Source organism: Erpetoichthys calabaricus, chromosome 1, assembly GCF_900747795.2.
Source record: "Erpetoichthys calabaricus chromosome 1, fErpCal1.3, whole genome shotgun sequence".
Taxonomy (NCBI): Eukaryota; Metazoa; Chordata; class Cladistia; order Polypteriformes; family Polypteridae; genus Erpetoichthys; species Erpetoichthys calabaricus.
Genome location: NC_041394.2, coordinates 353,815,690 through 353,843,432, shown reverse-complemented (window position 1 = coordinate 353,843,432; position 27,743 = coordinate 353,815,690). Strand labels below are relative to the sequence as shown.

At 43.4% G+C, this 27,743-nt stretch overlaps 1 protein-coding gene across 1 annotated transcript in view; it reads right to left on the bottom strand.

The window, feature by feature from the left end:
- Positions 1-10,347: 10,347 nt before the first annotated feature.
- LOC114669285 (zinc finger protein 665-like) overlaps positions 10,348-27,743 on the bottom strand; it is a 53,075-nt gene continuing 35,679 nt past the window's right edge. The window contains exons 5-6 of the mRNA XM_051936022.1: positions 22,550-22,964; positions 10,348-11,785 (exon numbers count right to left, since the gene is read on the bottom strand). Of these exons, the coding sequence (XP_051791982.1) occupies positions 10,923-11,785; positions 22,550-22,964 (1,278 nt within the window). The 3' untranslated portion in view covers positions 10,348-10,922. The remainder of the gene's footprint in view (positions 11,786-22,549; positions 22,965-27,743) is intronic.

Sequence of the window (27,743 nt, the reverse complement as noted above, 5' to 3'; positions counted from 1 at the left end):
AAGTGCAGACGCAGTACCTCTGCAGAGCAAAATCTACAGACGCAGCTTTGTTAAAAAATAAATGGCATTTGAGAGTGCTAATAACTCTGGAAAGTTGGGCAGCCTGATGAATGAAGAGAATGAGAGAGAGAAGGTTGGATGATGTGGAGATAGTGAATCAGGAAGTGCAACGTATTAGCAAGGAGGAAGTAAAAACAGCTATGAAGAGGATGAAGAATGGAAAGGCTGTTGGTCCAGATGACATACCTGTTGAAGCATGGATGTGTTTAGGAGAGATGGCAGTGGAGTTTTTAACCAGATTGTTTAATGGAATCTTGGAAAGGGAGAGGATGCCTGAGGAGTGAAGAAGAAGTGTACTGGTGCTGATATTTAAGAATAAGGGGGATGTGCAGGACTGCAGTAACTACAGAGGGAAAAAATTGATGAGCCACAGCATGAAGTTATGGAAAAGAGTAGTGGAAGCTCAGTTAAGACGCGAGGTGATGATTAGTGAGCAGCAGTGTGGTTTCATGCCAGGAAAGAGCAACACAGATGTGATGTTTGCTCTGAGGGTGTTGATGGAGAAGTTTAGAGAAAGCCAGAAGGAGTTGCATTGCGTCTTTGTGGACCTGCAGAAAGCATATGATAGGGTGCCTCGAGAGGAGTTGTGGTATTATATGAGGAGGTCAGGAGTGGCAGAGAAGTACATAAGAGTTGTACAGGATATGTATGAGGGAAGTGTGACAGTGGTGAGGTCTGTGGTAGGAGTGAGGGATACATTCAAGTTGGAGGTGGGATTACATCAGGGATCGGCTCTGTGCCCTTTCTTATTTGCAATGGTGATGGACAGGTTGACAGACGAGATTAGACAGGAGTCCCCGTGGACTATGATGTTTGCTGATGACATTGTGATCTGTAGTAAGAGTAGGGAGCAGGTTGAGGAGACCCTGAAGAGGTGGAGATATGCTCTAGAGAGGAGAGGAATGAAGGTCAGTATGAACAAGACAGGATACATGTGTGTAAATGAGAGGGAGGTCAGTGGAATGGTGAGGATGCAGGGAGTAGAGTTGGTAAAGGTGGATGAGTTTAAATACTTGGGATCAACAGTACAGAGGAATGGGGATTGTGGAAGAGAGGTGAAAAAGAGAGTGCAGACAGGGTGGAATGGGTGAAGAAAAGTGTCAGGAGTGATTTCTGACAGACGGGTATCAGCAAGAGTGAAAGGGAAGGTCTACAGGACGGTAGTGAGACCAGCTATGTTATATGGGTTGGAGACGGTGGCACTGACCAGAAAGCAGGAGACAGAGCTGGAGGTGGCAGAGTTAAAGATGCTAAGATTTGCATTGGGTGTGACGAGGATGGGCAGGATTAGAAATGAGGACATTAGAGGGTCAGCTCAGGTGGGCCAGTTGGGAGACAACATCAGAGTTGCGAGATTGCATTGGTTTGGACATGTGCAGAGGAGAGATGCTGAGTATATTGAGAGAAGGATGCTAAGGACAGAGCTGCCAGGCAAGAGGAAAAGAGGAAGGCCTAAGAGAAGATTTATGGATGTGGTGAGAGAGGACATGCAGGTGATGGATGTAACAGAATAAGATGTAGAGGACAGAAAAATATGGAAGAAGATGACACGCTGTGGCAACCCCTAACACAGTGGTTCTCAATATGTGGGGCAGGCCCCCCCTAGTGGGGCACGAAGTAACAAAAAGGTGGGTGCGAAGATGTGAAATTAAGAAAACAAGAATCAAAAATATGAAAAATACGTTTATTGAAACCAAAACAAATTAACTTAAACTGCATTCTGATACTAGAAAAATAAATAGAGTTAGATAAATGTCGATAAAAGTTAAGTAGGTATAATAAAATATGCATCTATGATATATCATTAAAAAAGAACAAATTGGTATTAGTGGGCTTATTTCAAAAAAAGTTAGGGGTGGGGGGCGATTAAAACTGTTATGAACAGTCGGGTCGCAGATACTTAAAGGTTGAGAAACGCTGCGGCCTAACAGGAGCAGCTGAAAGAAGAACAACTCTGGCCAGGTATTGTGTGGACATTTTAATATATTCAGAAGGCGCTGAACAAGTTTCATTAGACAGGGACGAGTCACTAAAAATATGAGCTGGCATCAATAGTAGGATTTAAAACTGCATATATTAAAACATAACATCGGCTAGAATGTCCCATAAACAGAGATTCCTTAATACACGGCGTGATTGAAATAGGCAAACTTTCAATTGTACTCATTTTATTTAAATGGGCATTTCCCTGTGCTGGTCATACATTAAATTGGTCATCATCTTAAAAGAATACCGCACTCAAAAGAAGATATTTCTATGTTATCACTGTGATGAAAGGACAGTGGCGAAATGAGAGTTTAAATAATCTCGAGTCCCGGCGCGCGCTAACTTCGAGCGGGAGCACGTGTGAGCGAGCACGCGCAGCTCCGAGGCTGACTGCGCATTCCCGTGCAAACGCGAGCGGATGCTGCATTCACATCTCAGAGCAGAGCGAGGACGGCGCTAGCATCCAATCGCGGCTGTAGAGGGAGCACGCACGGCGTGGTGGGGGATAGGAAAACAATGAGGAGAGGGCAGGAATGAAAGGGAACAGCGTCGGTGTAATATGAGCAGGGCGGACGAGAAAGCGTGATCTCAAAATGGGGGGTGGTGTGCGCTCCTGCTGAGCATAGAGATGGGAACATAATACCAAAGCGTGGAAGCTTGTGTCAGTCAATCTGAAGAAGCTTAGTGAGTCGGATAACCGTGTCGGAGCTTGGGTAAAAACACCGCTATCACGTGACCAGTGACGTTAGAAGCTTCGAACGTCATCAGTGCTTCACAGCGCGCTTTATTGGTTTGACGGCGTTTCATCGGTTTGGCAGCTGTGGCGCTAAATTAAAAGGTAGCCTGTATAAAATCCATCATTCTCATTCAAAGGTGCTGGGTTGTGAGCGATTTGGAGATTTTTGCTGATAGATGGCGACTAACAGCGGGAAATGGCGTTCAAAAGTTAAATACCGGTAGTATAAATGAACGAGGACCTTAGCAGAATAAAACGAACAGGGACTTTTCTGAATTCTACTGGTGATATGAGGCTGAAGTGGCGCTTCACTTGTTCGCTTGCTCTTGAGATGCTTGCCTTGACCTCAGTTAACCACCAGATGTCGCTGTTCATACTGGGGTGACGCGTCAAAGCTTCGAATCTTTTTCGGCACAAATAGAAAGAAAACCTCAAAGCTTCACGGGGCTTCATTTTCTCATCACTAGCTGAGCATCCTAAAGAAGCAACAAGGACCCAAGCTGGCTTATAAAGGGCTGTCTGCGCATGTTGGTGGAAGTCTCCTCTTGTTAAGGAATCCGTTAAAGATAAGCCGAGGAGACTTTAGTTTTTAAGGAAACGCGTCAAGGCTCACACTTCTTTTTTTAAACACAATGTTTGCCTTTAATTTCGTTTCCATGGAATATTTTAACCTGCACTTGGATTTTATGGATTCTTTATTGAAGATCTTTGATACAGTGGTGTTTGGAGATTTTTTTTTTTGCTTTGCTTGTGATTCACTTTGCACCGACCACTGACTGGCCATGTGTGTCCTCATACGCCCGGCACCTCCCCGGGTACGGTTTGGGGTTCAAGTGGCTCCCGATAGCAACTAGGGAGTGTGAACCTGACCTGGATTTTCACAATCACAATTAGTTTGTAGTAATGGCAGAGAAAGTGTTTCCCCCTCAGTTATTGTCCAGGAGCCTTGTCTTCAGTTGAAAAGCGGGAGAAGGCTTCATGATTATGGACTAGATTCATGTTCTGGGGTTATTTATTTAGCAATATTTTAGAAAAAAATACAAGTGTTTTTTTTGCACAGCCAGATAAATGACATGTGAATGATGTAACACGAGAGTGGTGGAGGTTTTATTATTTGCTGTTGTTCCTCATTGGCTCCCATTTGTAGCAAGAAGGTAATTTTGTGCCAATTTAATCTGTGACATTTTTTTTTCAAAGCTGTGCAATTCAGCTGAAAGAGAAAGACAGTCAGAGAGAGAGGGACAAATGACAACTGCAAGGTGCAGGCAAGAGAGATGGGCAGAAAACGTGTGAAGGACACACAAACAGGTTCTTTTATAAAGTGCTGATGTCTGCTTGCCCACTGTGTTGTAAAGTCTGCGATACAAGATGAGATCAGGTGAAGATGCTATTTGGGCTCAGTCCAGAAATAAACAGCCCACCCCCATCTCTGACAAGAATTCTATGAATGGAGGGCTGTGAACGACAAGGATCCCACACGAAGTGTGAAAGACCTCCATGACGTCAATATTCCTACCCGCTGGGACATCTGGTTGTCAGCATTCTCCCACTTGGCTATGATGGCCCTTGGTTTCACTCCTACCTGCACGTATACATTGTAATGTTTTCTATTCAATCAAGTTAAACGTGAATATCGCCACTTTTTGTACCCTTTTTTCTCTTGTAATTATTTCCACCATGGTTACAAAAAGGATGGCATTGGCTTTAGTCTGTTCTGAATCAAGAAACACATCTCGCCGAGCGAGAGAGAGGCCCCTGATGGATACACCATTGTATCATTAATTGTTATCTCCAGGACAACATGTTTGTCAACCATCATTACCAACTACAGTGGGAATAGAAAAGAACCCCCCCCCCCCCTTCGAAATATTCCCCTTTTTTTTGCTTTACAGCCTTAAATGAAAACACACAAACCAATATTTCTTCCCAGCTTTACTTCCTCAATACAACCTCTAAAATCCAAGTGAAAGATATCACAGCTACAGTTCAGAAGAATGATAACAAATCAAAAACAAGAAATCCTGAGGTGAATAAAGGATCAGCCCCCCAATGTTAATGGCATTTTCTTGGACCCCCTTGTGCTTTAATGACAGCCTTGAGTCTGTTGATTCTTCTCTATCAGCTTTGCACATCTAGATTGAGCCCACTCAATATTTTCCCCCCACTCTTCTTTACAGTTTAACTGTTCAAGTTCGGTCACATTGGATGGTGAGCGTTGGTGGTCTGCTATCTTCAGATCTTTCCACAGATTTTCATTGTGATTTAGGTCTGGGCTCTGACTGGCACACCAGAACATTCACTTTTTTCTCCTTCAGCCACTGTGTGGTCCATTTTGCTGTGTGCTTCGGGTCGTTGTCGTGTTGAAAGGTGAACATTCTGCCCATCTTCAATTTTCTGGCAGAGGGTAGCAGGTTTTCCTCCAGAATTTGATGGTATTTTGCCCCATCCATTTTTCCTTCTTCCATAACGAGAGCCCCAGGCCCCCCACAACAGGATGCTGCCCCCTCCATGCTTAACTGTAGATTTGGTGTGTTGTGGATGGTGAGCTGCGTTGGTGGACTGTTTGGTATTGAGGGCAAATAGTTAGATTTTGGTCTCCTCTGACCATAAGACCTTTTTTCCACTTGGCATCAGAATCTTCAAGGTGCATTCTGGGAAAGATCAAACGAGCCTTAATGTGGCCTTTCTTGAGAAGTGCAACCCTCCCAAACAAGCCACCATTGTGGAGCTCTTGTGAAATTGTTGTCACACGCACACCATTAATGACCACTCATTGCCATCAAATCTTGTAACTCCTTCAAAGTGGCCATTGGCCTCTTGGTAACCTCTCCTACCAGTTTCCTCCTTGCTCTTCCATCCAGTTTGGAGGGTCCGCCTAGTATCAAATGCCACTTCTTAATGATGGACTTTACTGGGCTTCTTCGGATTGATAAAGCCTTTGAGATTTTTTGTCTCCATCTCCTAACATCCAAGTGAAAGTCCACAACTCTCACTCATCCTAGTGTAGTCCACAGCTCTAACCCTGAGATCTTTTGAAAGTGGCTGGCCACCCCTAGTCAGTTGTTTGCTGACAGTTGCACTACCAAGTAAGGGGATGAATGCTCCAGGAACAGCTTCACTAATCACACGCATTACAACTGATCACAGGTGGAAGGAAGCCAGGAACCGCAATGGAAATGCTGGGCACTGACATCTGATTGAGTTTAGGAGGGGGTGATCTTTTATTCATCTCAGTAGGTCAAATTCTTCTGAACTGTAGCTGTGATATCTTTCACTTGGATTTTAGAGGTTGTATTGAGGAAGTAAAGCTGGAAAAAATATTGGGTTGTATGTTTTCATTTAAGGCTATAAAGCAAAATAAATGGCAATATTTCAAAGAGGGGACTCTTATCCCATGTACAGTGGGTATAGAAAAAAAGTGGTTTTGGGAGGGGTTTTCCTTTAAACACAAGAAACAGCAGGAACTCTTAGGTACAAACATTTACAAGAGATGAATAGTTTTAGATTAGGTATTCTGATCAGCTCCTTGCCTGATGTTCTCTGCTGCTCTCTTCACTCCCACTTCTGTCTCTGCACGGTTGTCCAGTAGCTGCAAGGATCCTGTTCAAAACTCTTTTCTGGAGCCGTGGTTCTCTGAATGGCTCTGCTGCTCCATATCTCCAATTCTGTGGTTTAAGCATACGTCCCTTCAAGAAGTCTCCATTCTAATTCCGCTGACCATCCCTCCTCACGTCAGACATGCCAGGACTGAATGATTTTTCTCCATTCTTGCTCCAGTGCTGTGGAATGATCTCCCCCCTTTTAGTTATTTGAACTGCACCCCATTTACTTGCCTTTTTATGAAATGTTTTGGATCTCCCAGCTTTCCTCTTCTACAGGATGGCCGCTGTTGTACTAACAAAAGAGTTGAGACCCCTTATCCAAGGTGACTTACAAAGCAAATTATAAAACTGACTAGAAGGTGAAGCATCAAGAGGTACCAAGAATGACCAAAAAACCGAGCAAGAGGGAGAACAACAACCACCACCCAGATATACCTGCCACTGGACTATGCCACAAATCCGTACCCTAAACTCTTTATTAGTACAACAGCAGCCATCTTGTAGGACAGAAAAGCTGAGCAGATCCAAAATATTTCATGAAGAGGCAAGTAAATGGGGCGCAGTTCAAATAACCAAAAGGGAGATCATTTCACAGCACTGGAGCAAGAATGGAGAGAAATCGTCCCATCCTAGCATGTCTGTTGAGAGGAGTGGTGGTTAGCAGATGGGCAGAAGTAGAATGGAGACTTCTTGAAGGGACATATGGATACACCACAGAAGTGGAGATATGGAGCAGCTGAGCCATTCAGAGAAACATGGGCACTGAAAAGAGTTTTGAACAGGATCCTTGCAGCTCCTGGAATCCAATGGAGAGAGTGAAGCAGAGAAGTAAGCAGGAGTGAAACAAGCAACAGAGAACATCAGCCAAGGAGCTGATGAGGTCTGATGGCAGCTGAAGGAAGTCCTGCCAGAAGAGAACCAGAGCCTGAACAGAGAATTGCATGGCAATTAGTGAGGAATTTTATGAAAAAAGAAACAGCAGGGTCAGTGAAGATGCAGTACACGTTTGATGAATGAAACCAAGAGGTTCAGAGTCACGCCGAGTTGCCTAATTGTTTTTAAGGGTGATGCTTAGAGTCAAATCTGACTGTCAACAGTTAGGTTTATGGTGATGATTGTTCATCCATGATCAGACGGCAGAGAGACAGCCGGAGCTGAAACCTGTGGGTAATAAGAGGGATATGACAGGAAGATCTACACACCATCAGCATAGAGGTAGTGGTAGGAGAAGCCATGAGAAAATTACCCAAGGAACAATTGTAGAGAGAAATGAGAAGTGGACCCAGTGCTGAAACTTTCTTCAGGTGTGCCTCAAAGGATATGTGGAGGAGACAAGGAGTTAGACCAAGAGCCACGAAAGGATCAGTTCAAGAGGTAGGACCAAAGCAGAACCACAGAGTTTATCAAGGGAAGAGATAAGCCGAGCGGGGTTGGAGGGCTAGAAAGCCAAATAGAAGGCCAAAGGAGAGAGAAGCAGCTGGAGCAGATTTAAGAGCACAAGAAGTGCAGCCTCCATTGAGTGACCCAGTGGTCTTCCAGATTGAAGTGGATCAGGCAGATTGTTGCCGGACAGAAATGAACCCATATCAGTTAAGAGTTATAAAATGAAATGCAAAGTGACCAAGAGGCAGATGTTATTACTAAGTGTTACAGAATCACCTGCTGAATGCTTTTTAGAAAGGGAGGACGCAACAGAAAGACAAGCAATGACACATGAAATGGAAATATCTGCCCTGACAAGAAGAAGACAACAACAGCAAAAGGTTCATCTGAAAGGACAAAAAAAAGTGGCAAGTAGGAACACCTGTGACGAGAGCCTGAAGCGTGTCAGGTCCGCACCTACCTTAGTCACCCACACATCTTCCCACTTGAAGAAGCGATCTTGTGAGTGCAGTGAGCGAGAGGATGAACGTTTGAGTTTAGCAGCCCATTGGTGTGGCCGGTGGTGGTACGGGAAACAAATGCAAAAACGTAAATACTACTACTAATAATAGACTTTGTCTAGACAAACACATTTGAGTTTAGAGACAAGTCACTCGTATCGAAAGACTGAGCAGCAGTGGACCAAAGCTGAAATGAAGCTTTAAATACTGCCATGTGTTGGAGTAACCTGGGTCTTGAATACACAATAAAGCAGAGTTTAATCAATACCTGCAGGAAGACCAAAGCCTTGGACAGGATTGCCAGTTTATTACAGGGCCCACTGACACAGTGCCAATGGAACTGCCAACTTGTATGTCTCTGGCAAAGTGGGAAGAAAACCACAGTACCTGGAGGGAAAAGCTAAGAAACTTGGGAGAACATGCCGAGCGCACAGAAACAACACGCATGTGCAGACTCGAGTGAAGTTTAACATCAGATGGGCTCAGTACAATGTCATGTCTCCACGGAAAGTCTGACAATAATACAACACCAATCCAACACACACACACACACAGGTAGGGTCCTGGTCTACTGTACACGAGGTTGCAGATATCCCATTACATTAGTGCTCTTGCCAGTTGTCCTTTCTTCTCGACTTGATGTTTTCTTGGAAGAAGTAAATGGATAGGACTGGCGAGCTTTGTTGGGCTGAATGGCCTGTTCTCGTCTAGAGTGTTCTAATTTCTTCTCTATTGGTCTACTTGTTTAAATTCTCGGATCTGCTGCTTAGCAAGTCGTCCGACTCCCATCAACACACAAGGTAAGGAAGTATCTTGACTTGCCTCAACTTTTGTTGAATAACTAGGGACGGGATGTCACAGCATGCCACAGTCTGTGTCGTAGCTTCATTACCACGTAACGGGTGACGTCTAAGCTTCGAATGTCCCTGAAGCTCCCGCAGCGCTCAGACTGCTTTAAAGCTTTGTGCTGTCCAACATGCTATGGAAGAGAATGTGAAACACCACCTGCCTTTCATACAGGTAGGATACTGAAGTAAACATGCAGTCCAGAAGTGTGCAAATTGCTATTCGACGATAAAGTAAATCCCATGCCATACTATGCGTCTGTACTGAAATTTACAAATGTGCCATCAGTACTCCAGTGTAGCCAACTGTCGGCACATTTCTTCACACCCCAGTGCCCAGTTCCACAAGCACATTCCCTAAAACCTGTTAGGATTCTCTTTGCCCCTTGATGTGATCATTCCATATAAACTGATGGGAAACATTTTAATCTTTCACATGACCTCACAGCGAACATCCCTCGACATGAAGTTGTCACACAATTGTAATTCAGTGGTGGCTTAAACTGCATTGTTGGGTCGCGGCGCTGCTCGCTGGCTCTCAGTTCTCATTGCAATCATAACAGCGCTGCCCAGTTCCATCAGCCTGGAAATGAGTCGCCAGCAGAATGAGTTGGCATCCCATCATTCACCTGTGCAGCTTCAGTAGGGAAGCCTGCCAAAGTCACATATGAATTAAAATCTACTGTCTAGTGTGTGCTTGGTGTATTTGTGTGTGTGTCCTGCGGTGGGTTGGCACCCTGCCCGGGATTGGTTCCTGCCTTGTGCCCTGTGTTGGCTGGGATTGGCTCCAGCAGTCCCACGTGACCGTGTGTTCGGATTCAGCGGGTTAGAGAATGGATGGATGTGACAACAGTGGGCCATCATTGTAAGGACTGTGAGCTACCGGAAAGAGTGGCGGAAACAATGAGAGGGACTGAGCACAGGTGAGCACTCATACGGTGCTGCAATATTCAGAATGGCAACAAATTACATGAGTTGGACAACACGTTTAAACGTTGTTGTACAAAACTGCCGCCTATACTAACATGTCCATTTATTGCCTGATTTTAATGGCAACACAATAAGATCAAAACGAACACACACAACCAACAAGAGCTCCTATGTGCGCTTCCCTCCACTGTCCACCTCGAGCTCAGGGCTGTAATAATTTCTTTAAACCACCAGATGTCACTATTTTTGAAGGTTCACAACTTTAAAAAAAAAAAAAAAAACAAATTTGCAGAATCGCCAAGAAGCTTCACTATGATAAATGACTCGAGCTTTAATAACGCTATTAGAGATCTTGGGTTAGCATCAGTTATTTTACTTTATTTGGATGCTGGGATTAACGTGTTGTGTGAGCCCTCCAGGCAGGCATTCTGGATTTGTTCCATCAAAGTACCAGTCAATGATCTGTTCTTCATCTCCACATGACCCCTGGATTGTGTCCACTTCTCTTAATTTATTACTCGAGTGAAGCTATTGTGTCCTTGACTGTCACATTTCGGGGGGGAGCCAGCGACACTGTTCATCGAGGCTACGACACTGTTCATCGAGGCTAACACCACATTGGAGGTCTTCTCCCTTTTGCACTATTGCTATCGCCATCACCTACCCTAGTGCCGGGACAAAGGGTGGACACCTTTAATTCCGGGGAACAAGGGTCCAGTATGAATTGAAATCTTTTTCAAAACTACAAGGTTAGTTTTATCTTGATGAGATTGTGCATGGATCTTGAAAATAAATGAAGCTTCCCCCACCCACATGAAAGCTACTCATAGATTTGAGTATTTACTCCTTTCCTCCATTTCTTCCTTCTTCACCCACCAACTTACTCCTTCTCTCCCGTATGAACCGCAGAGTGTCTTTTAAGGCTGATCATGTGTGCAAATTGTTTGCCGCATTCAGAACAGCAAAAGGGTTTCTCTCCGGTGTGAATTCTCGTGTGGCTCTGAAGATGGCTCATTCGCAAAAATTTCTTGCCGCATTCATTGCAGCAATATGGCTTCTCTTCGTTGTGAATTCTAATGTGTCTCCAGAGGTGACTCCTGTGACAGAATCCTCGCCCACATTCCGAACAGGAATATGGTCGCTCCTTAGTGTGAGTTCTAATGTGCACCCGAAGATTACTCCTGCGGGAGAACTGTTTGCCACATTCAGAGCAGCAATATGGCTTCTCCCCAGTGTGAATTCTTGTGTGCCTCTGTAGAGTACTCCTGTGGGAGAACTGTTTGCCACACTGCAAACAGCAATATGGCTTCTCTCCCGTGTGAATTCTCGCGTGTCTCTGAAGCGTCGTACTGTCGCAGAAGTGTTTGCCACATTCCAAACAGCAATACGGCTTCTCGCCTGTGTGAACTCTTTGATGGCTCTGAAGACTGGTGGTTCGTGAGAATCTCTTGCCACATTCCGAACAGCAGTATGGCTTCTCTCCGGTGTGAATGATTTTGTGACGGTGAAGATGGCTCCTCTGGGAGAAACTTTTGCCGCATTCAGAACAGCTGTAGAGCTTTTCACGGGGTTCTCCGGTGTGAATTTTTGTGTGTCTCTGCAGATTGCTCATTCGCGAGAATGGTTTGCCACATTCATTACAGCAATATGGCTTCAATCCGGTGTGAATTTTAATGTGTCTCAGCAGGGTGCTCCTGTCAAAAAACTGCTTGCCACACTCAGAACAGCAGTGAGGTTTGCCTCCTGTGTGAAGTTTAAAAAGAAACATAAAAGATTAGTTTTCAACCCTCTGCCCTATAAAACTCATTTAGAATTACAAGTTTAAATAAATGCTTGCTATGGCTATAGATACATTTTAAAAGCATAAGCAATTGTAAAAATGAAGTTGCACATGGAAAGACATTCACCTTGCTTTTTGTATTACAACTACTCACCACTTGAGCACAATTGCTGTAGGCAAGAGGTTCAAACAGCAACATAAAAACAGATCACATGTAAGAGACCCAATCGACAAGATTATTGGTCACATGCTCTTAATGACAGTACAAAACTAAAAAGAATCAGTTTACCATCATACAATACATAAAAAGGGAGGGTCTGTCTGACACATGATTACGCATGGACTACTTGAGCTAGAACCTCAAATCAGTCTCATGACCAGATACATCCTGAAGATCCAAACGATCTGAGGTAATGGAACCCTCGGCAAGGTGACCTATCCTCATGTGTTTGTTACATCTAAAGGATCAAGAACGTGACAAGGCAGAAAGAAAACAAAAGAGCAGAGACACATTCTGAGCGTCAAACAAACCGCAGAAGCCCATTACCTAACGATGAACACCCTACTAGGAAGAAGAATAAGAGCAGAGCCACCTGCTGAAAGTCAGCCACATCACAGAAGGTGATTAAATGACAAAGAGCGAGAAAGAATAACGTGGAAGAAAAATTAGTCTTAGGGGGTGTGAGAGATGGCCAGCCAGTTCAACCCACCCGGGACACCCCTAAAATGGAAGGATAGGGGACTACTACTACTTTTGGACACTGCCTACCCCAAGATGCTAGATGGCGATTTCCCTGCAGCATAGCAGTGCCCCGGAGTCCTGCAGGGCATCATGGGATCTGGAATTCAGCTTAACAGCCCTGCTGGGGCACTATGGGGATTTCTAATTTCTGCATAGCCTGGAAAGCGTTTTAACACGCAGTATATGTGTGGAGCAGGATGCTTATCTAAACTGTTACTTGCTGTTGTTATGCCATTAACTCAATAGTTAAAATGACAAAAAGGCTTTGTAACATTTGGGGCCAAATAGCTGCAATGGTCCGTGTGTTGTAATTGACGGCCATTAGCTCAACCCCACTGGGTCACGGCCGAGACTGAAGGATGGGGGAAGGCAGTTTTTTTAGGACACTGCCTCCCTCAAGACGCTAGATGGCAGCTTCCCTGGACTGCAACGGTGCCCCGGATTCCTGCAGGGCACTATGGGACATGGAGTTAAATACCACAGCCCTGCTGGGTGCCGTGGTTGCTACCAGAGAACCTGGGGAGTCATGTCTCACCCATAGCCCGGAAGTCATGGGGACAAAAGCCCAGAATTATATCCGGGCTGAAGAAAATGGACTATTCAAAAGGTGGAGGTGGAAAAATCTTGCTGGAAGGTGTGTAGGAGTGATATATAGAGAGAACTGCGATTATTATATGCATCTCGTCATGAAAATGATATCAAGTATTTATCTTCGTATTCTAAATGTTCAGAGAGCAGGAATATCATGAAGTGAATGTATTTTGTGCTGCGACTGCAACCTGCGGCTCCTCTTAGTGTGGAGGAAGTCAGTTTTAGAAGCACGTAGCGATTAACAACTGGGTCGGGGAACACTTAACACAAAGCATTTAATGTGCTACATTAACTTATGACGGACTTTGAGAAAATATAATAAATTAAACATTGATTTTAAGATGAAGTTTTTGAAATTATGCTTTAATGACAAAATAAACTAAGAGAATAAAGCAAACATGTTGACTTTAATCGCAACATAGATGGCAAAAATAAAGCAGAAATGTCGATTTTAAAGGGGGTGGGGGGGTATCACAAAATGACATCCACAGGATGGATGAAATGTGTATTTCAGTAAAACAAACAAAAGACTTGCTACTGCATGCCCTTTACTGGTTTTTATTAACCAAAATTAGTTAAAAAACGCATTCTGTTGGACTAAAATCTTGAAATGCCTCTCCGAGGGCCTCAGAGTCACACTGCCTTCTAACCCACTAACAGCTGTGTTCAGTGGGCTCACAGAGGGTCTTAAAGTGGAGAAGAACAAACAAACTGATTGCCTTTAACACAATATTGGCACATAGGATTCTTCCAGTTGAGCACGATAAGTCTAAATCATCTCTTTTAAGTCAGTGGGTAACTGATGTTATGTAGTATTTGAAATTGGAAAAAACTAAATTCTCTCTTAGAGGATCTGTGCAGAACTTTTTCAAAACCTGGCAGGATCTGATCAATAATATTTTAGAATAAGCATTTAAAATTGAGGAAGTGGAATCTCTCCCCTTTTTTTTTTTAAATTCTATTTTATTCATTTACTTATTTACATATTTTACTCTGTTGGCCTAGCTTTCTTTCTCCTGGGTGGGAGTTGATATTTTCGTACCTAGTTATGTTAAACTTGACTTGTTTGTAAATGGAATGTTATTTGGTTTTAATAAAAATCAATAAAATGCATTCTGCCTTCATCCTTGAAAGTCAAAATTGAAATATAATCCAAGTTAACCACACCATTGAAGGTCTGGGCTTCCCAATGAGCTACAGCTAACCCATGTAGCTTTTATAGGAACTAGACTGTTTATTTGCACTGCCTCCATCTCAAATGAAGATTAAGAAAAAAACAAAAATCTGAGCTCTAGAAGGTTGGTGTAATTCATGTAAGATGTTTCATCCAAATCAAAAATGAGGATGTAAGACCTCTGTTGAATTAGAACGGAACGGCCTATGAAGAGCGTTTCTCGGGCAGAAATACACACCACCACAATCCAAAACCTCAACCTCATGGTGGAGGGAGCAGCACAGTGTGGCCTTAACACTAGAATTACCAAAGCCTATGAAAAAACTAAATCCAGCCCACCTTAAATCCCTTTGCACTTCTCCGTCAGCATCTTTTGTCTTGTAAGTGTGCCGATCAAGACAAGCAGCCTGCTATTCCATCCCCCCACCACCGCAGAATGGCCACAAAGTTCTCCCAGTTCCAGCCTTGATTATCTGGGAGTGAAGTGCTGGAGTTTTAGAATGGAAATAATAGATCATTATTTAGAACACATGCATTTCATGTGTGCACCATTTCTACAATAATCTGTGTAAACACATCGTTAAAACAAACGTTTTTCATATTTTAGTAATAAATGACAAAACGTACACAAAGATCAAATAAACACTTTCACAAAAGGTTCAAGGACGATACAACAGCTTCTGTGGCACAGTGGTAAGAATTGCTGACTTATAATCAAGAGTCCCCGGTTCAATCCGGACTGCCTCGTATATTCACCGTTTTGAGTCGTGAGCTGCTCTTATTGTTAAGGTATCCTTCAATAAGAGTGTGCACAAAAAGGGTGACGTCAGTTGGGCGAGGTCGCCCTTTTGAAGCGCGCCCTTATTGAATAGAACCTATTGTTAATATTATACAGTACACACATTCATTTGGTTTCCGTCTGTAATGACCAGCGTACATTTATAGAACTTATAAAAAGTTAGCGTTTTTTTATCACTTTTATTCTCTCAGTCACGATCACGATACATACTACCACCCCCCCAGGGATCTGACGCTGTTAGTTGTTATATGAAACTGGGAATAACTGTAGATGAGAGTGGAGGTTTGAGAAAAAAGAACTGGAAATTCTCTGATCTGGATGGATAAAAGCTGACACACAAACGCTGGTGAATCAGCTTTCTTCGTATCTCACCGTCACTTGATTTTTTTTTTTTTTTTCTTTTCAGTTTTATTGAGTGTTTCTGCTCATGTTGAATTAGTATGCGCCTTATGGTGTATGATGGCAAAGCCGCACTGACAAAAAAAAAAACAGAGACATAGGTATATATGATATTTAGAATAACTCATTTTATGACCTGTATTGTACATTTCGGAAAACATTGTGGCATTGATGCAACGTTATTCATATTATTCATATTCATTCGCATAACATCTTGCGGTTTGTAATCAGTGACCGCGTGTTTTTTTTTTTCCCCCGATCTTGCCCGTCCCCACATGTTGCTGTTTCTTTTGTACTCCAGGACATGCAGAGGAAAGAATAGTACAGAGAGGTCACTTCAGCACTATATGCAATCATCAGATTCAAATGTTAACAGTTCACACACATGCAAGGACCGTCTTTTCTACGTTTACGACAAGTGTACCCGTTGCAATGTACACACTTCTCTCTGTGTGTTCCTATTACACTGTGGTTCCTATTACACTGAAGGGGTGCCTGACGCTCACTCAGTTTGCTTTCCTGGGGGAAGCGGATGCCTTTGAACAGAAGCTCGTCGGTGTTGCATCCTCATCACCTTTTCTTGTAAGAAGTGATGACGAAGTTCCTCCGCAACGTGAGCCACGAACGCTCTTCTGTTCTCAGTGGCCCCCGTACTTGCCTTGCACAGTACATGTGCGTTGATCGATGCTAAGTCGAGCGTGTTATAGCACAAGCAACCGGCCACCCGTGTGCTCCTGCTCGCGCTGAATAAGCTCACGCCTTCTGGTGCAGGACGTCAACGCAGCACCAGGCACAAAAGAAAGACAATATATGTGACATTTTGAAGAAATCATTTTATGACCCGAATAGTACCAATCAGAAAACATCATCGCACTAATGCAATATTATTTGAAAACGAACAGCATCAGATCGGGTTTAAATTTATGCTGGCACTGTTAGTTAGGGTCAGATCGTTGGGGGGTGTGAATGTGACGGAGAGAATAAAACTGAAAAAAAGCTAACTTTTACAAGTACCATAAATTTACACCCAATGTCCCATATATATCTCTCTTTCTTTTTTTCTCCGTGCAGTGTTGACATCGTGCACCACAAGGCGTGAGCTTATTCAGTGCGAGAAGGAACACGCAGGAGGCCGGTTGCGCTTGTGCTACAATATGCCTGACCTGGTGGCGATCAACGCACATGTACTGTACAAGGCAAGTACAGGGGCCACTGAGAGAACAGAAGAGTGTTCATGGCTCACCTTGCAGAGGAACTTCATTGTCACTTCTTACAAGAAAAGGCGATGGAAAAAGAAAAGGAGGATGCAACATCGACAAGCTACTGTTCCAAGACCGCCGCTTCCCCAGCCCCTTCAGTGTAATAGGAACCACAGCACAGACAGAAGTGTGTGCATTGCAACAGGGACACACATCGTAAACGTAGAAAGGACGGTCCTTGGGATTGTGGGAATTGATAACATTTGAATCTGATGATTACATATAGCGCTGAACTGACCTCTCTGTACTATTCTGTCCTCTGCATGTCCTGGAGTACAAAAGAATCAGCACCATACAGCAAAAAGTGATGAATAATATGAATAATGTTGCAGTACAATGCTTTCCGAAATGTACTATACAGGTCATAAAATGAATAATTCCAAATATCATATTGTCAAGGGCGGCTGGGTGCCATACCCAGCCGGGACGCCTATATAGCACCTCTGCCATGAGAGGACAGCCACCCTGGTTGCTATGGGGGTTAATGGGAACCAACCCAATAGGGGCCCGTGGCCACCACCAGGGGGCGGGTACTGGATCCTGAAGCCCTGGAAGCCAGCACTTCCACCACACCAGGAAGTGCCGGCGAAAGTCAGTCAAGGGGCACCTGGAGCATATCTGGGGGAAGTATAAAAGGGGTCGCCTTTCAAAAGTCGGAAAGCTGGTGTCAGGGGGAGGAAGGCAAGGCTTCAGAGAGTGGAGAGATGGCGGCGCGACCATTGTGAGGATCAGAGAGAAGGGTGATTGGTGCTGGAGCACGGTGTGCGGTGCAGGACTGTTTATGGACTTGTAAATAGCGTAAATAAACGTGTGGTGGATTTAAGAAGGTGTCGGTCTTTCTGTCTGTGGTCGGGCTAGTTATCACAATATACAGTGGTGTGAAAAACTATTTGCCCCCTTCCTGATTTCTTATTCTGTTGCTTGTTTCTGATCATCAAACACATTTAACCATTAGTCAAATATAACACAAGTAAACACAAAATGCAATTTTTAAATGATGGTTTTTATTATTTAGGGAGAAAAAAAATCCAAACCTACATGGCCCTGTGTGAAAAAGTAATTGCCCCCTTGTTAAAAAATAACCTAACTGTGGTGTATCACACCTGAGTTCAATTTCCGTAGCCACCCCCAGGCCTGATTACTGCCACACTGGTTTCAATCAAGAAATCACTTAAATAGGAGCTGCCTGACACAGAGAAGTAGACCAAAAGCACCTCAAAAGCTAGACATCATGCCAAGATCCAAAGAAATTCAGGAACAAATGAGAACAGAAGTAATTGAGATCTATCAGTCTGGTAAAGGTTATAAAGCCATTTCTAAAGCTTTGGGACTCCAGCGAACCACAGTGAGAGCCATTATCCACAAATGGCAAAAACATGGAACAGTGGTGAACCTTCCCAGGAGTGGCCGGCCAACCAAAATTACCCCAAGAGCGCAGAGACAACTCATCCGAGAGGTCACAAAAGACCCCAGGACAACGTCTAAAGAACTGCAGGCCTCACTTGCCTCAATTAAGGTCAGTGTTCACGACTCCACCATAAGAAAGAGACTGGGCAAAAACAGCCTGCATGGCAGATTTCCAAGACGCAAACCACTGTTAAGCAAAAAGAACATTAGGGCTCGTCTCAATTTTGCTAAGAAACATCTCAATGATTGCCAAGACTTTTGGGAAAATACCTTGTGGACTGATGAGTTAAAAGTTGAACTTTTTGGAAGGCAAATGTCCCGTTACATCTGGCGTAAAAGGAACACAGCATTTCAGAAAAAGAACATCATACCAACAGTAAAATATGGTGGTGGTAGTGTGATGGTCTGGGGTTGTTTTGCTGCTTCAGGACCTGGAAGGCTTGCTGTGATAGATGGAACCATGAATTCTACTGTCTACCAAAAAATCCTGAAGGAGAATGTCCGGCCATCTGTTCGTCAACTCAAGCTGAAGCGATCTTGGGTGCTGCAACAGGACTATGACCCAAAACACACCAGCAAATCCACCTCTGAATGGCTGAAGAAAAACAAAATGAAGACTTTGGAGTGGCCTAGTCAAAGTCCTGACCTGAATCCAATTGAGATGCTATGGCATGACCTTAAAAAGGCGGTTCATGCTAGAAAACCCTCAAATAAAGCTGAATTATAACAATTTTGCAAAGATGAGTGGGCCAAAATTCCTCCAGAGCGCTGTAAAAGACTCATTGCAAGTTATCGCAAACGCTTGATTGCAGTTATTGCTGCTAAGGGTGGCCCAACCAGTTATTAGGTTCAGGGGGCAATTACATTTTCACACAGGGCCATGTAGGTTTGGATTTTTTTTCTCCCTAAATAATAAAAACCACCATTTACAAACTGCATTTTGTGTTTACTTGTGTTATATTTGACTAACGGTTAAATGTGTTTGATGATCAGAAACATTTTGTGTGACAAACATGCAAAAGAATAAGAAATCAGGAAGGGGGCAAATAGTTTTTCACACCACTGTATATCTATGTCTTCGTTGTTTTGTCACTGCGGCTTTGACATCATGGACCATAAGGTGCATCCTAATTCAGCGTGAGCAGGAACACTCAATAAAACTGAATTAAAAAAAAAATCAAGTGATGGTGAGTTATGAAGAAGGCCGATTCACCAGCGTTTGTATGTCAGCTTTTATCCCTCCAGATCAGAGAACATCCAGTTCCATTGCCTCAAAACACCACTCACATCTACAGTTATTCCCAGTTTCAAATAAAAACTAACCGCGTCAGATCCCTGGCGGGGCGGTAGTATGTATCATAACAGAGAATAAAAGTGAAAAAAAAAAAGGTAACTTTTACAAGTACTATAAATGTACAGCGGCTGTTACAGATGCAAACCAAATGTATGGGTTTACTGTATAATATTAACAATAAGTGCAGCTCACGACTCAAAACGGTGAATACACGAGGCAGTCAGGATCGAACCGAGGACTCTTGACTACAAGTCAGCAATTCTTACCGCTGCACCACGGACGCTGTTGTATCGTCCTTGAACCTTTTGTGAAAGTGTTTATTTGATCTTTGTACTTCAGGCTTCACACCTTATACAGTTTGTCTACATTTTGTCACTTATTACTAAAATATGAAAAATGTTTCTTTTAACGATGTGTTTACACAGATTATTGTAGAAATGGATCACACATGAAATGCATGTGTTCCAAATAACGATCTATTATTTCCTTACTAGGGGGCTCCGCCCCCTGCTCGCTTCGCTCGCCAACCCCTGGCGTTGGGACATGACAAAGAGTGAGATGTATGAATTAGATATAGAATAGTGTTTATGACATGAGTGACGTTTCTCATTATAGGCTCTGTGCATTGTTTGTTTTCAGGAAGGTTCATGCGTTGATATCTAGGATGTAGATTTGTGCATATTTGCGTTGTTGATTTGTTTCAGGGTGCACTGTTCCAATGCGATGCAATATTTGTTTCACATATGCAAAAGCAGTATGGGCCATTGCCTTTTGGTGGCCTGATATGTACTCCGGTAGATGCAAAAGCAAATTAACTATTGTAGGATCTAATGCAGTTCATAAAGTTTTTACTTTCAGGCACATCGTTAGTTAGAAGCTTCTTTAGATATTCAGGATATGAATGTAAAGGAGGCAGTCTAATCTGACCCTTTTGACAACAACGTGTAAATTCATTATTTGTATTGCCAGTTGTTTCTTCAGGGAAGTTAAGTGAATGACAATGATTGCAAATGACATTCATTAATCCCAATGAATTTTCCTCAATAGTGGATTCCTTATTGAAGGCGTTTTCAGCCATTTGGCGTAAGCGTTTAACAGGTGTGTGGCATTGATGTCCGCGACGGGCATGTTTTGCTTTTTGCGTTTGATTGCCTTTTTGTTGCATGTCCATTATTTGTGACGCGCAATTTTTTTCTTTTTTTTTTTAATTCGCCTCCGCTTTGCGCAAAGTCCGTTTCAGTCTACGCCGTGCATTGTTTGTATCGAGCCTTGTCCGTTTTTGTATGTCGGTCATTTGATCTTTGTGCTTTTCGCGTCTTGCTTTTTTTTTTTCTGTCAGTTCATTTGCACGTTGTACACGTCTCCGTTCATTTATTCTGTCTGTTCGCTCCGTTTTTTGTATGTCTGATACGCGAGCTCTTTCGGTTTGAAATCGTGCTTCTTTCGATGCAGCACTTTGACACGCGAATCGTTTTGTACCCGTGACCGTGTATTCATGACTTGTTTCTTTCTCAGCATGCGAAATATGGATAAGTAATAAGGAGGATCGCACTCACTGTTAATATGTATCCTTTTCTGCAGTTGAACGGTTAATAGTGCTTTATTGAAAGGACATCCACCTATGCTGACACCTATGCCGACACCTATGCTGCCTAGTGTGAAGGTGTTGACGTTCACTTTAGAATATGTAGCTTTGGGTGTCACTTCTTATGGATGTGTGGGGGGGATTGTTGTTGCGCGAGCGTCTTCTTTCTTTTTGTGTTCCTGTGTCTTGTTTGAATCCCCCTCTTTGTGTGTGTCCCGTCCCTTGCTTGTAGGGTCTGTGGGGTGGTTTTGTGTTTTTTTTTGTCTTCCATGGGCTTGTTGAATCCCCCTCTTGGTGTGTGTCCCGTCCCGTCCCATCCAGTGCCTTTCTGTGACTACTTTTTCCTGTGCTCACTCCTTTTTTCTGTGGTCTCGTCCGCCTCTCGCGGCCCCTCATCCGCCTTTGTCGCCCTCTTTTGTCCGCCTTTCTCGGCTCCTCAGCCGACTCTCGCGGACTCTTTTTGCGCCTGCGCAGTACGTCTTTTTGCAGCTACGGCCCATTGCCGGATGTGCCTGCGTCCATCATCCGGTTTAGCATTCTCGGTTAGTAATATGGATACAGCTCTAGGTGCCTGACTCCCAGATAATCAAGGCTGGAACAGGGAGAACTTTGTGCCCGTTCTGCGGCGGTGGTGAATGGAACAGTAGGCAGCTTGATGCTCGTCTTGAACGGCACATTTACAAGACAAAAGACGATGACAGAGAGGTGCAAAGGGATTTAAGGTGGGCCGGATTTACGAGGTTATTCGTAGGCTTTGGCAATTCTAGTGTTAATTTACTCCTTCAGGTCCTGGACAGCTTACTCTCAGTAAGGGAAGCACTGAATACAAAATGTCATTAATATATTAGAAAGGAGAATATCAGGCTCAATAGAAACTGGGTGATGAAACGAGACAAAAGGGTTGAAACACTAAAACAAATTACCAACCAAATGGCTGAAACTGAAGGAGATGGCCACTCAGAGTCCATAGCTCAACACAAAATGCACAGGTTGTGGTCCGACCTGAAGACAGCTAATCCCAGAAATGTCACGGATCTGATCAAAGTCTGAAAAGCAAGAATGGACTACAATGTAAGGCTGAGCAGCAACTACTGGAAATGTTTGGTGGAGGGTCATTGGAAGTGAAGGAGGGTCACCCCGTTAGTGAAGGTGAGAAGTTTACAGAATGTACAGTGTAAACAGTTTGTTCAGGATTGGCAAGAAGTCGTCCAGTTCTTTGTGCATTATTACGTTTCATACGACTGTCTTTGTCCATTACTGGCACTTAGCTGAAGATCAAACCAAATTGTTAGGAGGGATTAATGTGCAAATCCAAGGAGTTCCAAACTTTTTCTTGCAGGTGTACGTGTGTATACCACTCTTTAACGAGAGTAGGCTTGGACTATACATAAATTTACTAGAAATTTAACTACAAACAACTAAACCTTACAACATTGACATAGGTGAACTCTCAAATTACATTAAACTTTTCACTTACTTTTTCCAGACGGATTAGAAGGTGGTGGTTGATCTTCCAAAGTTCTAAAAGATGAGATTTCTTCAGTGTTCTTTGTGTCAGATTCTACCTCATTGACAGAGGGTTCCCGAGATGAAGAGTACCTGCTTTGAGAAGAGTCTAACCCGGTCACCGCTCCATCTTGACACCCGTAGTAAAGGTCGTCTTCCTCCGCACTCTTTATATTTGTGCGGTCATGGGTCTCAATGCTGACAGACTTCTCCTCGGCCTCTTCTTTAGGGCCCACTGACCCCGGATCACAGTCCTTATTAGGAATGGAGAGACGCTCCTGTTCAGGGTGGATGGACTCCCACTCACAGTCCTCCTCCTTAATCCTTACAGCTATTACCTCCATGATATTCGTGTCAGGCTTACACGTCTCCTCGATCACATCCATCTAGACATTACAGTAAATGGCAGCTTCTTCAGGGTCTGTGTGTAAAGAACAGAATTGCAGCAAATTTGCATTATCATATCTAAAAACATTTGAATTTAATTTTCTCAAACACCACCTCAGTCAAGAATTACGTCACGTCAGAGAGTTTAGAGATCCAATATAGCATGGTGACAGAAACTCAATCAAACTGAAGAAAAACAAACTTGAGTGGAGTGAAGGACCAGCAGGCCGACAGAAGACCATCATTCACAGTTGTGGGTCAAAAATACTAACTATGTGGATTACAGTGTTGTTGGGGGTCTTCAAATTGTTTTATCGAGGAAGATTTTAAACAAGTAGGGCCTCAGGATTGTGTTAAGAAACAGATGCATGTCAGGAATGAAGAAATGACTTTGCTGGAATGCATAGCCTGCAACAGAAGAAGACAAGCAGGTGAAATACAGGGTCTGCTAGCTTAGGCCGACATGTGTCCCACCCAGGGATGCTGGCCTGTGCGGATCAGTAAGCTGTTTGGCACACGCAGATCCATAGCGGATATCCAAATGTGCAGCAACAGCAGAGAACGTAATCAGTCAGTCTTGTTTGATGTCGTACACAATGTTGATGGTCACCCAGATCGAGCTTCAGTGGTTACACTTGTTCTTCACAATTTAAACCTCTCTACCTGTTCTTCATAAACTTTTTGTTGAGTCCTGCTGTTTTCACTTACATTCTGAGCCAACATCCATCGGTGAACTTCAGCAGGTTTCACTCCCTCTGCCCCAAAGAAATCGGACTACGGTGCATTTTGTTCAACAATGGTGCAATCCCGTAGGGGAGAGTCCATGTTCATTTGACCTTGGCTTCAAACAGACAAACAGCAGAGTGCTGGACTGTGTGTGTATGTGTTTGAATTACCCACAAGCCATCACAAACATGTTGTATTGTGTCAGCTTCTACCAGTTGGCTGTTACTGTGTAATTTTAAATTACTTTTTAATTTAATTTACATACAAGTACTTCTCGTTTAGCGACAGTTCCATTCCAGTGACCAGGCTGCAAAGCAAAAATCATGGGAATCAAGGCATCCATATTTTTTTTGTACAACTGCTTTAATTTGTGGCGATTTTTTTCTTTTATCACCTCTTTGATCCATTATTATCTCTGCATGTCATAATAATCTTTGCATGTCATTACTGCATAACTACTGTACAATGCACCATATTTAAAATGTAAGAATACTTTTAAAGCTTCGGTTTAATACTGTAAGCATACTGTATTTATTGTAATGACCCGGGGTGTGCGAGAGGCGGAGAGATCAGCCTTTATATATTGACCGTTTGCCAGTGGCCTTAATAAGCTTCTACCACACGCTGCCAAACAGCTTTGTCCTTTTGTCCCACACACACCCACCCTGCTTACCTAAAGTCAGAGGCAACACATTTGCCACACTGCCCCCTGGTCTCATGAGGCAAGGGACCAAAGACCTTTCTAAGTGCCATATCTGTGCCCCCCGATCCTGTCGCTCATGGCATCGCTAAGTATTCCTGCTCCCTGAGGAGTGTATGTATCCCTCTCAAGTTCAAGGATAGATGGATAATTTGGTGTAGTAGGCAGGATTAGATAGAGAGATAATTTGGTGTAGTAGGCAGGATTAGATAGACAGATAATTTGGTGTAGTAGGCAGGATTAGATAGAGAGATAATTTGGCATAGTTGGCAGGATTACGCAGATATTTTTTTTTTTTTTTTAATTTGCCTAAACAGGAAGTGATTGAATGGAAACTTAATGTACATAAAGACAGTTTATTGTGCAAGTACAAATTAAGCATGGTGTTTGAGTAAAACATAAGGGTATATAGTAAGTGAAGTACAGAGTGGCTTTCCTTTGCTTCTTGCTACTTTCTTTATCTGAACTTGGGTTTTTTTTTCGCTTTGAAGAAATCTTAGTATGATGTGCAAGTGAGCATAAATGCTTAAATACAGAAATAAAAGGTCTACATGTTGTACTAATGGTACCAGTAAACAACAAACGCTCAGTCACTGAGGGAGGTGTGCTGCACACGTACGAGGAGCCTGCTGGTTGTAAATGCACACAATGGCTGGCAAGTTGATTTTTTTTTTTAATAATGGGCATACCTGCAAATGGTTGGAAACCAAGGTAGTCACTAAACGAGTACTTACATTGTCTTACACTGATGTTATTATATTTTGATAAATACCAGGTTGCTTTTAAATTTCTCAGTTGGGCCTTTGAGCAAGACCCTTAACCTGAAGGGTTAACTGCTCCAGGGGTGCGCTGTATAATGGCTGATCCTGTATTCTGTCCTCCAAAGGTTATGTGAAAAGATGGTTCCCCCTCAGGGATTAATACAGTGAATCAACCTCAAATACTGGACACTGCCACTATCTTCCTCCCTGTGTTTAGGAGACTGAGGGGGGTACCCCAATAGAATGACCGTCATGGTAATTGGTTAGTATGTGCCCAATTGTATCACATAAAAAGTAACATTTAAGGCACAGATTGCGCTTCCTTACTGCAAACACCCAGTTCACCGTTGCTCTCCTCATACACCTGCTTCTGGGCCAGTTTATACAGGTGGGTGAATTAGTCTCTTAAAGAGACACTCGACTTATTCACAGACCACCTGTACTATGTAGGCCAATCATCTTTATCAATCCTGCAGGCATCTCCTGAGGGACTTTGTGATCAGCTCTCCTAACGGCTGTATGTGATACAAGGTATTTCCCGTTGCATCTGATTATGTTGATTTTGAAAACGTGCAATGCTCTCCCTGCACATGCAACATACATGAATATGCTAAACAGGATTTTTAGGAGACACTTTGACTGTAGTCGTTTAAGCGTTATTAGCGGTTTGCGGTCTGTCGGACCAGTTTAACTAGAGCACCTCTGATCTCGGCAGCTCAAAGTCACCGCCCCTACTTTGAGCACCGCCTTCAAGAGACGTTGGGTTGGCTTAGAGACGTGTCACTCATTGAGCTGTCTACTTGTCCCCACCCACTTTTAAGCAATTCACTTAAGGGTCGTCTCCAGGCGTGTATATTTTACACGTCTACACTCAGCCACTAGACTTTTCCATTCCTCTGTTTGTATTCGTTCTCCGCTCGTATTAAATTAGTTTTTTTCTCTTTCACTAATTAGACGCGTAAAGCCCAACCGACTTCTCGCTGCGCTTTAAACGGCCGGCAGGTCAGCAACTCCGCTCTGGTCTTTAAACTGAACACCGCGGACTGAATGGAGAAAGAAGGCATAAATCAAAGCACTGCGTTTGCGGAAGGAGTGCATCCCCAAGGTCGGAGATTTGAGAATGACACGACTGAAGGAATAAACGGAAAGGAATGGAGAAGAGGGGAAGGCGGTGTGTGTGTGTGTGCGACGTGAAGAAGAAATGGAGATCGATAAACCGAAGTAAAAAAAAAAAAACTGACCCAAATGAACAGAAAAGACACGCGGGATTCACTAGAGCAGAGTCCAGTGGTGGGCTGATGGACGCACTGCTCGCCCCTCGTACCAGTCTCATGCAGTAACTGTGAGTGGAGCGAATGAAAACACACACATCCTCAGACCCCGAGCACTTACCTCCTTTGTCTGTCTCTCGGTGATTGTTTTGCTTTCTTCTAAACTCGTTCGTCAGTGAGTGAGTAAGTAAGCCAGCCCCACTCCGTCCACAGCTGCCTTTCTTCTCGTTTACTGCTCAGTGCAAGGCGATAGCGTGGCTTTAATTTCCGTCGCGCCTTCATGACGTCACGCGGAACTCCAATAACACATTATGCGAGGGTTTGCTATCACGTTGAGTGCGAGATTAGAAAGAGCTTTTCAAGAGTCGGCGTGAAACTGGTGAGGGCAACAGTGGGGAAACAACTGAATCGGTAAACGATTCGATCGTTCCAAACGTTTACTACATTGGATTATCGTGACATCTGATGACCAGAATGTGCAAAAGAAAAAAAAGCTACTGGCAGGCAGACGAGAGCCGCGCTTTATTTCAGCGTACACTGCAAGTACGTAACGCGCATTTTCATGGGTTTTCCTAAACCTCTCGTAAAGGTCCATTTAAGTCCTGCTTTGTTAACGCCGCCCTTGAAGTCGCCTGCAATCAAAGCAATCTGCTGACAAACCTTTGATTGTAGTGAGACGATTTAGTCAACTGGCGGGATGAAATAACATGGTGAAAAGTCATATGAAGTAACTGCATAAGCTAATAAACACATGAATCGGCAATATTCCAATCAAACTTCTTTTTAATAAATATCTGTGCTTATTTCCACCTTAAAAATGACAAGTATATCTGTGTGTCCGTAGGGGGCTACAGTATGTCTCGGTTATATAGTAAGTCATTTAGTATGGGATTCAGAAAAGCAGTGCTAATGTTTGTTAGAATAAGCCACAGGTGTCGAACTCCAGGTCTGGAGGGCCGCAGTGGCTGCAGGTTTTCATTCTAACCCTTTTCCTAATCAGTGACCAGTTTTCACTGCTAGTTAACTCATTTTCCCTTCATTTTAATAACCCTGTTTTTAGGGATTCAGTCCTCTCAATTGATTTTCTTCATTAAATGGCAGCCAAACAGAAATGTGACGTGAAACGAGCCAACAGATGACCAGCTGAACTGGGGTTTCAAACTCCAACCAATTTCACTCCAGCCAGTTTCTTAATGAGAAGCCAATTCTTGCTGTTTATTAAACCCGTTACTTAAATCCTCGGCTTGCTGCTGCTCTCTTTCTGCTACAGCAGACATTTCCCAAACTGCTGATTTTCTGTTTCTGATTATTGATAACTGA